Source organism: Phodopus roborovskii, unplaced genomic scaffold (assembly GCF_943737965.1).
Source record: "Phodopus roborovskii unplaced genomic scaffold, PHOROB, whole genome shotgun sequence".
Classification (NCBI taxonomy): Eukaryota; Metazoa; Chordata; class Mammalia; order Rodentia; family Cricetidae; genus Phodopus; species Phodopus roborovskii.
In genome coordinates this window covers 22,341,110-22,355,208 of record NW_026126540.1, presented here as the reverse complement: position 1 = coordinate 22,355,208, position 14,099 = coordinate 22,341,110, and the positions used below count along the sequence as shown (strand labels likewise).

Below are 14,099 nucleotides of genomic sequence, written 5' to 3'. Positions count from 1 at the left end.
ATCACCTAGCCAATACCTTTCTTTCTTTTTTTTTTTTTTTTTGAGACAGAATTTCGCTATGCAGCCCTGGCTGACAAGGCTGGCCTCGAACTCATGCATTATTGGCCTCTGCAATGCTGAGACTAAGGCCCAGCTAGTGGTAGAATACTAGCCTAGTATGCAGGAGGCCCTACATGCAATTCCCAGAACGACCAAAAGGAAGAGAAGGACACAGGAGTCAGCATTTAGACCAGCCAGTGTAGCTTTAAGAGCTCGGGCTGACTTTCCTGTTTCTGTACCTGACCTGAACACACACCCTTTCCTTGCCCCTGAGCAAGCCCAGCTGCAGGCCCTTCTCCCCGCCCCGCCCCGCTCCTCTGTGGGTCCAGTAGCCCCCACTCCCTGGCCAGCAGTCTCACCTCAGGTCTTTCCCTTACAGAAGTGCATTAGCCGAGGGGAGCTCCAGGTATCTCTGTCATACCAGCCTGTGGCACAGAGAATGACAGTGGTGGTCCTCAAAGCCAGACACTTGCCGAAGATGGACATCACCGGTCTCTCAGGTAGCAGCTATTTACTTCAATCTGTCTCTGTCTGAACCACCCCACTATCACCCTCCCCTGACTCCACCATGTCCCGACCCCGCTCTCTTTCACAGCCCACCTAGTCTTGTGTCTACTTGTGCTCACCATGACTAGGCCAGTACATTACCCAGTCACTGTGGCGCTTTGGGTGAGCCAATAGGGACATTCTAAGTCGTACCGGAGCTCATGTGCGAGATGAAACATGTGCAAGGGACTGCTGATATCTATTCGTCCCCATGCCCTCGACAACACTTCCTGATTTCTTCAGACCTGTACTTGGTCTGCTCCAAACCCGGATCGGTTTCCCCAGACCCCATCTAGGCAGCCAGACTCATGGGTGGTCTGTGTGCATTTATGGTGTAACCACTGAAGGCCTGATGGTCAGCAAAGATGAGGGAGGACAAGAGTCTCTTCCATCTAAACCAGTGTTTCTCAACCTTCCTAATGCTGTGACCCCTCAGTACAGCTCCTCTTGTTATGGTGATTCTCCAGCCATAAAACTCTTCTGTTGCTACTTCATAACTGTAGCTTTGCTACTGTCATGAATTGTTAAGTAAATACCTTATAGAGGACACGAAAGGGGTTGAGACCCACAGGTTGAGAACCACTACTTAGGTTCTAAACACAAACCTACCACACATATCAGAGGACTGTGTCATGGGCCTGTCTCTCTTTTTCTTTCTTTGGGGGCTCCAGATCCTTATGTCAAGGTGAACGTCTACTACGGCAGGAAACGTATCGCCAAGAAGAAAACCCACGTAAAGAAGTGCACTTTGAACCCAGTCTTCAATGAGTCCTTCATCTATGACATCCCCACTGACCTCCTGCCTGATATTAGCATTGAGTTCCTTGTCATTGACTTCGATCGCACTACTAAGAATGAGGTGGTGGGGAGGCTGATCCTGGGGGCACACAGTGTCACGGCCAGTGGTGCGGAACACTGGAGAGAGGTCTGTGAGAGTCCCCGCAAGCCCATAGCCAAGTGGCACAGTCTGAGCGAGTACTAATACTTTCTCGCCTCCGACCCTGGGGCCAGGCTGGGGAGGCACATGGCGGGGAGAGATGACAGAGAAGCTGACTCAAAACCTCATTTTAGTTGTAGAAGAAAATTTCTTACAAAACAAACCACACAAAGAACATCATATTCCACACAGCTGCGGATCGGTTCTTAGCAGGAGGATTGTTTTCTTCTTTGCAAGGCACTAGACGATCTTTTGTTTTTAAAATGAGGGGGGGGGAGAAGGAAGGACCCCACAGTCTATATATAACAATGTAACCTTATACTTGCATGTCTAATACAAACAAGAAATTAGCCTAATCGATACCAAGTTGCAGATTTTAATCCATGAAAATTGTGTTTTGTGCCGAACTGTATTTGCTGATCCCCTGAAATTGGCCTCTTTTTATTGGGCTTCTCTGGTAACCCAGTTCCCCATCATTGCAGAAGAAAAGTCTACTCTTGTAAAACCCCGTGTTCCCATCATTCCATCCTTTTTTCTATCACCTCTCAGGTCTCTGCACTTTGGCTGAGTTCCACATCCAGAGGTCTCTAGTGAGCAAAGAAACAAGTGGGGTTTGCAGGAGAAAGAGTAATTGAGAATAGGGTGTCTGCTGTTAACCACCTGCCATAAAGGGGCAATAGGCAGTTAGTGACTAGTGATAGCTGTAATGAGCATGGCAGGCTTGGAAGGTGGAACCCGACTTAGGACTCGCTGACTTCTCTGGAAGCTTTGGAGACCAGCTTTAGCCAGAGGGAAGTACCGTTGAACACCAGCTGATCCCAAATGGTACTTGCAGGTCAGGGGACAAGGGAAGGAGATAAAATACCCACACAGAAGCTCTGGCATCTCCTCAGGATGTAGATGCTGATGGAAGTTGCTTTCTGTTTCATAGGGAAACAGGCCTCAGAAATGACTCTTTCTCCCTGAGGTTTACAGTAATGGCTCTTAAGAAAGCTGAGTAGGGCTGAGTATGAAGTAACAGGTATGGATGCCTTCAGAGCCCCACTCTCCTCAGCAGCAAATGCAAGGCTGGAGAAGTGGGTCTCGCAGGGTGAAGGTTGGGAAACCAAACTTCCATCATCTTTCTGCCCCAGGCAGGACAATGCAGATCCAGGGCCCGGCATGGAGACCAATGAGAGGTGAGCTTGCCTGGGCAGTGCCTATTTTTGACAGCCTGAAGAGGACCTCAGTCAAATAAGAAATAGCTTGATCAGGGCCTGAAAGATTATCTGTAATGAAGTGCCCACTTCCCTACAGGACCATCGCTTCCTAGCTTGCTTCTGAGAAGGAGTGGACAAGCTGAGTTTCCATGGAGAGGGTGGTGACACTGCCTTTGGTGTTCCCTTAGTGCTTAAGATTCAAATCCACTCTGCCCCCCCTGCCCACCCATCCTTTCTTTTCTCTTTTTTTTTTTTCCTGTGTGTGTGTGTGTGTGTGTGTGTGGTGTGTGTGTTTTGTTCTATTTTTTTCCCTGCAGTCCTGTTTGGCAGGGAAACCCACTCTGTTCTTGCCCTTATCAACCTTTACATCCCATGGTCTGATTTGCTGTCTCCCCATCAGCTGGGATCACACCACTAGTCTCTGTCCTTTAACCCATGGAATGTAAATATTGTATCATACGTAGAAGAAAATACTTTTTGTTTTCTAAAAAGGCATTTTGACATAGTTAATGAAAACCTGGCAGGAGCATTCCAAGCCCCGGTAGGGAAAAAATCGAAATGGTTCCTCTTCGTCGCCTTAATGTGTAAAGATCAGAAGTCACTCAGCAGCTCTGACTCCTTGCCTGAAAGCCGTGCTGAGTGACAGGTGGAGTCTGGTCTCTGTCCTGCTGTGTGTGCCTCTGCAGCTCCTCCTGAGAGGTGGGGGAAACAGCCTCACCCCACTGCTCCCTTCCCCATCCCCCTGCAGCTCAATCCCTTGCATCCTCTGGATCTACTGGAGGGAGGGGGAGGTGGAGCGGGGAGGGAGCTGGTACTTTCACAGTCTCCAGGCTGTTTTGGTGTTTTTGCCAGAAAAAAAGACAGTGCAGGATTCCTCCTCCTACCTCAGGCCTGATCCAGCGTGTCCTGAAGCTGCTTAGCTGACTTTGGCTTTCACACCTGCTCTTTGCAGAGCTCACTGATGGGGACAAAGGCTGAAGGCCTCTTCCTATCAGTTGGAAGACAAGAGAGTCACATCCTAGCTTTTGCACAAGGCACTTGTGGTTAGGAATAGGTTAGGGAAAGGTCACTCCCGATTTCTCAGCAGCCAGTCCTATGTAGATTTCTTGACTCCTCTAGGACTAGGAGAGCTATTCACAATGTCAGAAGTTCCCTTGCGAGCTCTTCCATCACAGTCTCAGCAGAGTACAGCCGAGACACAGCGTTTGTGGTCCATGCTGTGCTATCGAGCAGAGTACTGCTGTGTGGGACCAGGGTGATCTATGTAGGAGAGGGATACGGAAGACTTTCAATATTGGTCATGACAGTGACATTGCCCTCACCACAATCCCTCTCCACAAACAGGTCGTCTTTCTTTACCTTGTGTCTTCTCTTGTAAAAATAAAACTCAAAATAAAAGTGTCAAATTAAAAAGAAAAACAAAAACGGAAAAAGCTAACATGAACTGTGTGAAATTGCATAGTGCTGTGACGCTGACCTGCAATATGTCATGCTATCTTGTATGTTGAACTTGTTAATGCGACACACACGTGCAGAATAAAGACTGATTCACATTAAATAGGCACAGTGGCGGTAGTCTGGTTTTCTTAAAGCTGGGTGGCTGCGACTGTTGACGGCACTCGGGCACCCAAGGGTGTTCTAGGCCAGCATGATGCATCTTCCCCTCATGACTGCTTTCCTCTGAGAAACTGTTAGGCAACTCTAGGTGCACAGGCATATAAAATAGGCATGACTTATAAAGCCTCAACTACCAGGGCACAGTTTTTTTGTTTGTTTTGTTTTGGATTTATTTGTTTTATGTGTAGAAGTGTTTGCCCACATGTATGTATTGCAGTTCTCACAGAGGTCAGGAGAGGAAGGCTCTCAGTTCCTCCTAGAACTGGAGTTACAGATGTCCACCTGGGTCCCCTGCAGTAGCAACAAGCACCCTTAACTTCTGAGCCATCTCTCCAGCCTCGGAGATGGTAGGTTTTAGCAACGATAATTAGTGTGCGCCTTTAATTGGAGATATTTATTCCAACATGAAATACTACTTCAGAACACTAACTTTTCAACTTCTCTTTTCCAAAGCCTAGGCCTGCCTTCCCTGGTGTCCGGAGCTTTCGCATTCTCCGAGCTCCACTTCTCTCCCTCGCTTGGCTGCTCAGAGCGGAGCCTGCCTCCTCCCAGCTGCATGGCTTGCAGTTTTCTTGCCCTGTTGATTTCCTCTTAAACTCTTTTTTTGTTTTGTTGTGGAAATCTGTATACCAGGCTGGCCTCAAACCCTGTCTCCAAGTTCTGGAATTAAAGGTGTGTGCCCAGCTTCTCTTAAACTGTTAAAGAAATTGTCCCCTAGCTTCAAACAAAAACAACTAGAAAAACAAAAGACATTATGGGCACTGTTGATGGTCAGTTCTGTTCTCTCGTTGATTTTTCCTTTCTTTGACAATGCTGGGAACTCCTGACTACTCCTGTCTCTGGCCCCAACCATTACCTACTAAATTACAGTCACTGGGTATATGAGCCATTGATAGCAAGAGACCTATTTGGAGATGGTAGGCAGAAGTTAAGGATTAACGAAAGATCACACTAATAAATGCATGCTTACAAAGTCCGAGGTTCTCTATAGAAACAGGAGAAAACCCATGTAATACTCTATTACTATAATACTGTGATGGGCTGTGGGCTCTTCTGCCTTCCTTCTGCCTTCCCAAGTCTGTAGCTTGAAACGACTCTCTTTCCTTGCTTTGTTTGAATTTTACACCAGGCTGGCTTCACACTCGATCTTCCAGCCTCCACTTCCTGACTATGGGGTTTTCATCAGAATGATTCACTGTCCTAACATACTGCATGAACATTGTCTCCATGAAGAAAGAGAAAGCAGATCAGCAGAAGCACCTGTCCTTTCAAAGTCACTCAAATAATGTCTCTGTCTCTGCCTGTCTCTCTCCTTTTAAGACAGGTCTTACTCCGCGTTCCAGGCTGGTGTATAACTCACAGCAATCCTCCCATCTTAGCTTCATGAATCCTGCAGCTGAACAAAATCCACCCCCGTTTGTTTTGATTTTTTTCTTTTGAGATAGAGTCTTCTATGTAGCTCTGGCTGTTCTGAAACTAACTGTGTAGAACACGGTGGCGTTGAACTCGAAGAAATCCTCCTGCCACTGCTGGAATTGAAGGTGTGTGTCACCATGCCCAGGTGAGTTTTGTTGTTTTTTAAGGACTGGGTGTTGAGTTAAAGAGGTGGCCCAGTGATTTAGAGCACGTGTTGCTCTTGCACAGGACCTGGGTTCAACTCCCAGCTTCCACATGGTGGTTCTTAACCATCCAGAACCTAGTTTCATGGCATCCAACATCCTATTCTGTCCTCTATGGGCATCAGGTATGCTCATGATGCACAAACATACACTTGGGAGACAAAGGCAGGGGATGCTGTGAGCTCTCAGCCTGGGCTACAGAATGAGAATGAGACCCATCTCACAGAAACCAACAACCAACTGCATCATGATGCAAGACTGCATCATGATTTCTCCCAGGAAGAAACCAAGGTCACAGCAGTCTCTTCCAGGTATCTATCAACTTTCCTCTATAGTCTTGAGCTGGTCCAACATCTGTCATACAGATTTCTGAATCACTGACAAGACAGTGTGGGTCACTGTGGCCCAAGGACTACTTTGGAATTGGATGTCCAAGTATGGATTCTTGGGAAAGAAGTTGGGTCCTTGGAGAAGGACACAGAAGTGCTGGAAAGGAACAATGTATGTGAGTGGTCATGTGTGATCATGGGAGACAACTGTTTCCTCCCGGGCCTCTATTTCCTCCTCTAAGGCGTTCTTCTTGTCAGTTCCTCACAATTGGTCTCATTGACTTTCTGGAGCTTGTGATTTACAGAGGCAAACAGCTACTGCTTAGAGTCCTCTTCGAATGCTTCCCTAGCAGCAGCGTCATTCATGTGCACATCCCCCCACTTGCTTCTTTCTTTTGGAGATAGAGTCTCATGCAGCCAAGCCGGCCTCAGCCTCAGCTTTGATCTTCTGTCCTCACTGAGTTCCAGGTTACTGGTTTCTGCCCAATGGCTGGCATCTCTTTTTAATAATGACAGAAAATAGCCGGGTAATAGTGGCACATGCTTTTAGTCCCAGCACTTGGGAGGCAGAGGCAGGTGGATCTCTGTGAGTTTGAGACCAGCCTGATTTACAGAGTTACAGGACAGCCTCCACAGCCACAGAGAAACCCTGCCTCAAAACAAACAAACAGAAAAACCATAATTGGCTAACATGGACTGAATATTAATAGATACTATTTTGAGTACATACACAGGTAAAATGTCTGTGTGCACCAGATGAGAAAACTAGTCCACAAGGTTAACATACTGATCCAAGCTCACATCTGCAGCAGAGCCTGCAGAAACCTCACCCAATTCCAGTTACCATTATGTGTGTATATATGCACACATACATACATGCCAGTGTGCACATGAGGAAGTCAATGGACAAGTTTTGAAAGTTGGTTCTTCTATTATGCATATAGGTATTTTGTCTGCATGCATTGAATACTGTGTATGTGCAGTGCCTGAGGAGGCCAGAAGAGGGCACTGGATCCCCTGGAACTGAACTTACAGAGGGTTGTGAAGCAGGATGTGGATGCTGGAAACTTAATTTGAGCCCTAGAAATTGAGTTTGGGTTCTCTGGAAGAGCAGTCAGTGCTCTTAACTGACAATGAATCTCTTCAGCCCCAGGGAGCTGCTTCCTCCCACCATGTGGTAGAAACCCACTCAAGTTGTCAGGGGTAGCAAAAAGTACCTTTTTACCACCGAGCTATCTGGAAGACTCAGTTCCTGTATTATTATTATTTTATTATTTCTCCTCTTCCTCCTCCTCATCTTCTTTTTTTCCAGACAGGGTTTCTCTGTAACAGCTCTGGATGTCCAGAAACTCTGTAGACCAGGCTGGCCGCCTGCCTCTACATCCTGAGTGTGGGATTAAAGGTGTGTGCTACCACTGCCCAGCCAGTTCTTTTTTTTTTTTTTCAACCATCACTTTTGGTGAAGATTTAAGGGTAAGATACAAACATTAGAGAGACCAGAGAGAGGGCTCAGTGGGTAGAGGTCCCTGCCACCAAGCTGAAGACTGAGCTCAATACCTAGAGCCTACGTGGTGGAAGGAGAAAGCTGACTCCCACATGTTGTCTCCTGGTCTCTACATGTATGTCATGACATACACACACCCAAAATAAATGAATAAATAAGTGTAACTTTAAAAATATAATGGGAACTAATGCAAATCAGATTACACTCAGAATTTTCATGCTAGTGTTCTCAAGAATTTCCCCAGGCAACCGCAAGTAGCAGACATTGAGTATTTTCATGACTTATATTCACTCCCATCCAAGTGTCCTCTTGGACATTTTTACAGCCTGGCATTTAGTGACCACTGAGTGCCTGACACCAGTCTCCCTCTCTCTCACCCTTTCTCCCCCCCCCCCCCCGCTTCTCTCTCAATGGACCAAATCTCTTGTCAGATTTTGCACTTCTGAATTAGTGTTCCCCACAGCACAGAAGCAAAGCTCCAAGAGCCATGTGCTTGGTTATTTTTTTATAATTTGTATTTTATGTACATTGGTATTTTGCTTGCATGTGTGTCTGTGTGAGAGTGTCGGGTCCCCTGGAACTGGAGTTACACACAGTTGAGTGCTATGTGGGTGCTGGGAATTGAACCCAGGGTCCTCTGGGAGAGCAGCCATTGCTCTTAGCCACTGAGCCATCTCTCCAGCATCCTCCTGCCCCCCTGCCCAGCAGGAGCTAAACACAGGCAGGAAGACACAGACACAGATAGTCCTGGAAGCTGGTTCAAATCAAACACAAAAAAGCCTTCCTGTTTTCTCCTCATTCTGTTTTAAAAGAAGTTTGCTCCAGGGCCAGGTGTGCGACTCAGCAGTAGACGGCAAGCCCAGCATTTGTGAGGCCCTGGCTTTGATTCCCAATACTGAAGGAGGGAACACTGTGAGCTGAGAGTGTGACACAGTGGCAAGAATTTTGTATGAAGTATTCAGATCTGAATCTTAGCACCACAACCATGCAAAACCGGGTCTAGAGTTGTTTGGGGTTTTGTGGTAATGGTGATTGGTGGGCAGGAAATATATCAGCTGCAGTGACCCACATACTCTTATGTTTTTGGTTGTGAGCCTAGCCTTTAACGGCTGAGCCATCTCTTCAGCCCCCCACATACTCTCTAGCAAAGTGAAAGTAAAAATAGCCAGAAAGTCTGGCCGAGACCCCAAGGTGCTTCTTCCTGTGTGTACACAATTGTGTGTGCAAGGAGTCAGCCTTCATATCATCCGACTCATCTACCCACCCACCTTGTGTTTTCAGGCAGGGTCTCTTACTGGCCCAGGGCTCACCAAGTCAGCTCTGGACAGTTAGCCAGTGATGTCCTAGAGTTCATTAACACCAGCATCAATTGTGAGTTACCACACCCAGGCCTTTGTAAATGTGGGTTTTAGAAAACAAATGCAGCTCTTCATGTTTGTGCAGAAAATATGCTACCCGCGGAGCTATCTTCCCAGGCCCTTGACACTCTGGAGTAGGTAGGTGTGACGTCTTCCAGTCAGCAAAGATGCAGGTAAGAGGACACTGGGCTGGAGCACTTGCTTACTGTGTCCTTGCCTCTGTCCCCTCCTCTATACACACCACCCCAGCGAGGGCAGAGGGAACAGATCTGGTGGGAGGTGTGAGGGAGCTAACTAAACGGATTCTGGCTCAGTGCGTGCTGTACTGATCTCTAGCAGTAAGGGCAGGAAATGAATTGTGTCCCCACCCCAGCAGCTTTTGTTCAGAAGACTGGGTGACTTCATGATCCGATCATGTGTGTGGAGGAATGCACACACTGATCTTTTTAAAGAGCAATTTCTAGACAAAACTAAACTCCCAGAAATTGTCTCCAAGCCAGCTCCTTGAAAACTTGATCAGCAATTTCAGAATGTCCCAAACATTTAAGACCTTTCTGTCTCACTCTATTTGGCGGTTTCCCTCATATTAAGATTTCTTTTTTCAGGGTTTGAGAGATGGCTCAGTGGTTAAGAGCACTGACTTCTCTTCCAGATGAACCCAAGTTCAATTCCCAGCAACCACATAGCAGTTTAACTGTCTGTATTTCCAGTTCCAGGGAACCTGAAACCTAAGGCAAAACACCAATGCACATAAAATACAAACAAACAAACGAATGAATGAATGAATAAAGCTAGTTCCAAAAAAAAGGTTTGATTTGTTTGTTTTGCTGGGTGGTGGTGGTGGTAGCAGTCATACATGTCTTTAAACCCACTGCTCAGAAGACAGAGGCAAAGTTCAAGCCCAGCCTGGAAGGGAGGGAGGGAGGGAGGGAGGGAGGGAGGGAGGGAGGGAGGGAGAGAGAGAGAGAGAGAGAGAGAGAGAGAGAGAGAGATAGTTCCAGGACAGCCAAGCATACACAGAAAAACCCTGTCTTGAAAAAAGGAAACTACAACAAACACTTTTCCTGGCTTGCTCCCAGCCCTCCTGCTTCCCTGCTTGAGCTGTCAGGGCATCCATCATTCTTAAGTTGTTATTCACTTCTTTATTTTGCAGTGCTGGGGCTTCAGTACTGTGTATGCTAGGCAAGTGTTTTCTATTTAGCTAGGCCCCTACTCTTTAACTAAGTTGTCCAGGCTGGCCTTGAACTTGTGATTCTAGGTATTCAGATTACAGACTTGTGTATTGCCATGCCTTAATTAATTGACAGTCTAATACTGCTCAGGCCGGCCTCAACATCACTAAATAGCCAATGATCTTGAGCTTCTGATTTTCTGTCCCTAACCCCACTCAGCAGGTCACCAGCACTCACTGCCTTGCTCAGAATGGCTCAGCAGGCAGCTGCTCTATCAACTGAGCACACCTCCCCAACTCATCAGCAGCTTCAGATAAGAAGGTGAAGGAAACAGAGGACTGTAAAGCTTGAGAGACTGATTTAAGTCATTCATTACACTGTTGCTAAGAGCTACAAAGGCTTTGCCAGTTCCTCCTCCAGGCCTTAACCTGACCCCCATGTTCCTAGTAGAGCAAGAAGCAAGTCAACTCAAGTCAGCTGTCCCAAGGGGAAAGAAAATGTCCCTTCTGCTGAGAAGTGCTCTAGCAGCAATTGTTTTCTTCACATAGATGGTACCATCTGACCCCAAGGAGTCACATGGCAGACAGTTCACCAAGAGGAGCAGCCGTCACTCACATTTCACAGTGGAAATGTTCTTTGAAGTGCTGAGTATACAGGCATGCTCGATAATTTGGGATGCTGATTCAAATGACACCTGTTTCATAACTCTTTTTTCTTTTTTTTTATAGGCTTATTTATTAAGTATATATGTAATGTTCTGCCCGGCTGTATGCCTGACTGCCAGAAGAGGGCATCAGATCTCATTACAGATGGTTGTGAGCCACCATGTCAGTGCTGGGAATTGAACTCAGGTCCTCTGGAAGAGCAAGCAGCCAGTGCTCTTAACTTCTGAATCATCTCTCCAGCCCCCTATTTAATAATTCTTAGTAGGGAGAAAAGAAAATTAGTTTGTACAGTGAGAGCATTCAGGGATCTGGAGGACAGGATTAATAATCTTTCCTCAAAGAGCAAACATTTGAATGATTCTCCTATGGTTATGCCACCTAAATTTTAGCTCCAGCTAAGCTGATGAAATTCCTAACTTCAAGGTGAGCATCTCTAACATTAATACAAATCCAACGTTGTCAGTCTTGAACCTTTTAAAGCACAGTGATTGCAAAAGTTGACAAGGACTCCTGAAAGTTAAAAATCACATATGGCTGGGAGTAGTGGTGCCCACCTGTGAGGACAAGGGGACTGCTGTGAGTCAGAAGCCAACCTGGGAAACATCACAAGTACCAGCTGAGCTAGGGCCACGGTAAGACCCTGTCCCAAAATAAGTAAGATTCCCATGTATCGTTCTTTTTAAAGATTTTACTAATTTTAATTTCGTGTGTGGGGTGTGTCTGCATGTAGGGCATATGCCTTCAAGTGCAGGACTAGGGCTCGAGGTCCAGCACAGCAGTGCCCACGGGCCTGAGGCATTGTTGGAGCTGGTGTGACAGGTAGTTGTATACTGTCTGATTTGGATGCTGGGAACTAACTCAGGTCCTCTGGAACAGTGGTAAGTACTCCTCACCACTGAGCCATCTCTCCAGCACATGTGTCATTCTTTGTAAGATTGAGATTGGAGGGGCTAGAGAGACAGATAGTTCACTGGTGAAGAGTGTTTACTGCCCTGCTCTTCCAGAGGACCCAGGTTCAGTTCCCAGCATCTACACCAAGGTGACTCATAATTGCCTGCACTCCCAGTTCCAAGAAGCTGATGCCCTTTGGCCTCCTTAGACACCAGGCATAAGTGTGGTGCACATAAACTAACAAGCACACAAATATACACATACAATAAAAATAAAACTTAAAAAGATTGAAATTGGGAAAGGTTTTTGTATTTTTTGTTTTTCAAGGTAGGGTTTCTCTGTGTATCAGAACAGCCCTAGCTGTCCTGGAACTCTCTTTATAGACCAGTCTGGCTTCAAACTCACATCGATCTGCCTGCTTCTGCCTCCCAAGTGCTGGGATTAAAGGTGTGCACCACCATCACCTGGCTGAGATTGAAAAAGTTTTAACAGTACAAATTGTGAGTAGGGTATTTACCAAACTTAAATAAAAATTCAATTTGAATGCTGTCTTTCTGGAACTCTATGTAGGGTAGACACCTTGAACTTCTGATCCTCCTGCCTCTACCTCCCAAATGCTGGGATGGCACCTGTGCATTATCACACCTGGCTTTCTCCATCCTTAACTTTTTTCTTTTGTTTGAGACCAGGTCTCACTATGTAGACCAGGCCTGCCTCCAACTCAGAGATCCACTACCTCTGCCTCCAGAGTACTAGGATTAAAGATGTGCACTACTACAGCTCACGGTTTCCTTTTTTAACACAGGGTGTCATTATGCTCCTTAGGCTGACCCTGAATCTACAATCTTTCTGTCTCAGCCTCTGGAATGCTAGGATTACAGGTTGTGTGTACCCATTTTCCCTTTCTCCTTAGAGATGTAATCATTTGAATAAAGGGGGTCCATCTCTGGAGACTTGTTAGCACTTGAATGTTCTGTACCTGGTAGGGATTTTCAGTTTTTTGAATCAATATTTTTGGGAACATGAAATGTGATGTTTTTTGGGAGGAGGGAAGACATGCTGGTTGAACAGGTATGTGCTAGGTAACTCCCTCTACCACTGAGCTACACCTGAGCCCTATCATTGAATTTCTCCCTAAGATACTTTAATTTTTTAAATTAAAATTTTAAATTTGCATGTGTGTGCGCATCACGGACATAGTGCACATGTGGAAGTCAGAGGACAACTTGTGGTAATAGGTTCTTTCAATCGTGTGGTCCCAGGGATAAAACTTTCACCCTCAGGCCTGCTGGCAAGGGTCTTGGCCTACTGAGAATCTTCCCAGACCAAAATGGCTGGTGGTTTTGTTGTTTTGACATTATTTTTTTTACTTTGTGGAAGAGGGGCACATGACACAGGAGGACAACTTCCTGGTGAACCATGGAATCACACTCAGGTTAGAGGGCTTGGCTTACCTTCACCCGTTCTTACCCACTGAACCATCTCACCAGACTGTGGCACTGTTATAGGGGAAAGGTGGAAGATGTTTTGGCTGGAGCCAGGTTCTTGGTTAGAGCAAGTAAGGAACAAGTAAATAGGATCTGAATTCTCTGGCCTGGAAGGGCCCTCGTGAGGGCCTCATAGGATTTGTCAATGGTGGCCTGAACTAGCTGTTCCAGCTCAGGATCTTGGGGGTAAAAAGTAGCTTATCATCCTCCATTAATGTGAGCTTGTTAGTAACTTCCCATGATGCTGTTGTTTTTCAGAGGTGTCCAACGGAGTCTGTAGGACGAACTGCCCTGTACGATTCTAGCTGCCCCAGCTGCTGAAAAAGATTTGGAAGACCCTCTCCAAGCACTAGAAAACTGACTGCTCAGAACAAAGGGTGGCAAACAGACCCCTATAACCCTATAACCTGGCTATTGCCTGGATGGCATCTCTCACGTCTCAGTGGAAGACCCTGTCACACCAGCTAGAAGGTCTGGCTCCCTGTAGCTGAGCACTGAGATAGAGTTCAAGCACTCAGATCCTTACCTGCCAAGGTGACACTTTAAAAAGCAGAAAGGGGTCATCAAGATGGTTCAGTGGGAAAGGTGCTTGCTGCAAACCTGAATTTAATCTCTGGGACCCACAAAAGGATGAAAGGGGAAAAGCGACTTCTATGAGGCGTTCTCTGACATTCACACATATACCATGTCACATGTGCTCACACACACAAATAAATTATAAAAAAATTGGAATGCA

The 14,099-nt window shown here is 46.3% G+C and overlaps 1 protein-coding gene across 1 annotated transcript in view; it reads left to right on the top strand.

Moving 5' to 3' along the window:
* The window catches only part of Syt11 (synaptotagmin 11), an 84,412-nt gene extending 80,266 nt beyond the window's left edge, over window positions 1–4,146 (top strand). Inside the window, 2 exon segments of the mRNA XM_051198724.1 lie at window positions 419–539; window positions 1,257–4,146. Coding sequence (XP_051054681.1) covers window positions 419–539; window positions 1,257–1,567 — 432 coding nt within the window. The 3' untranslated portion in view covers window positions 1,568–4,146.
* Window positions 4,147–14,099: the final 9,953 nt, after the last annotated feature.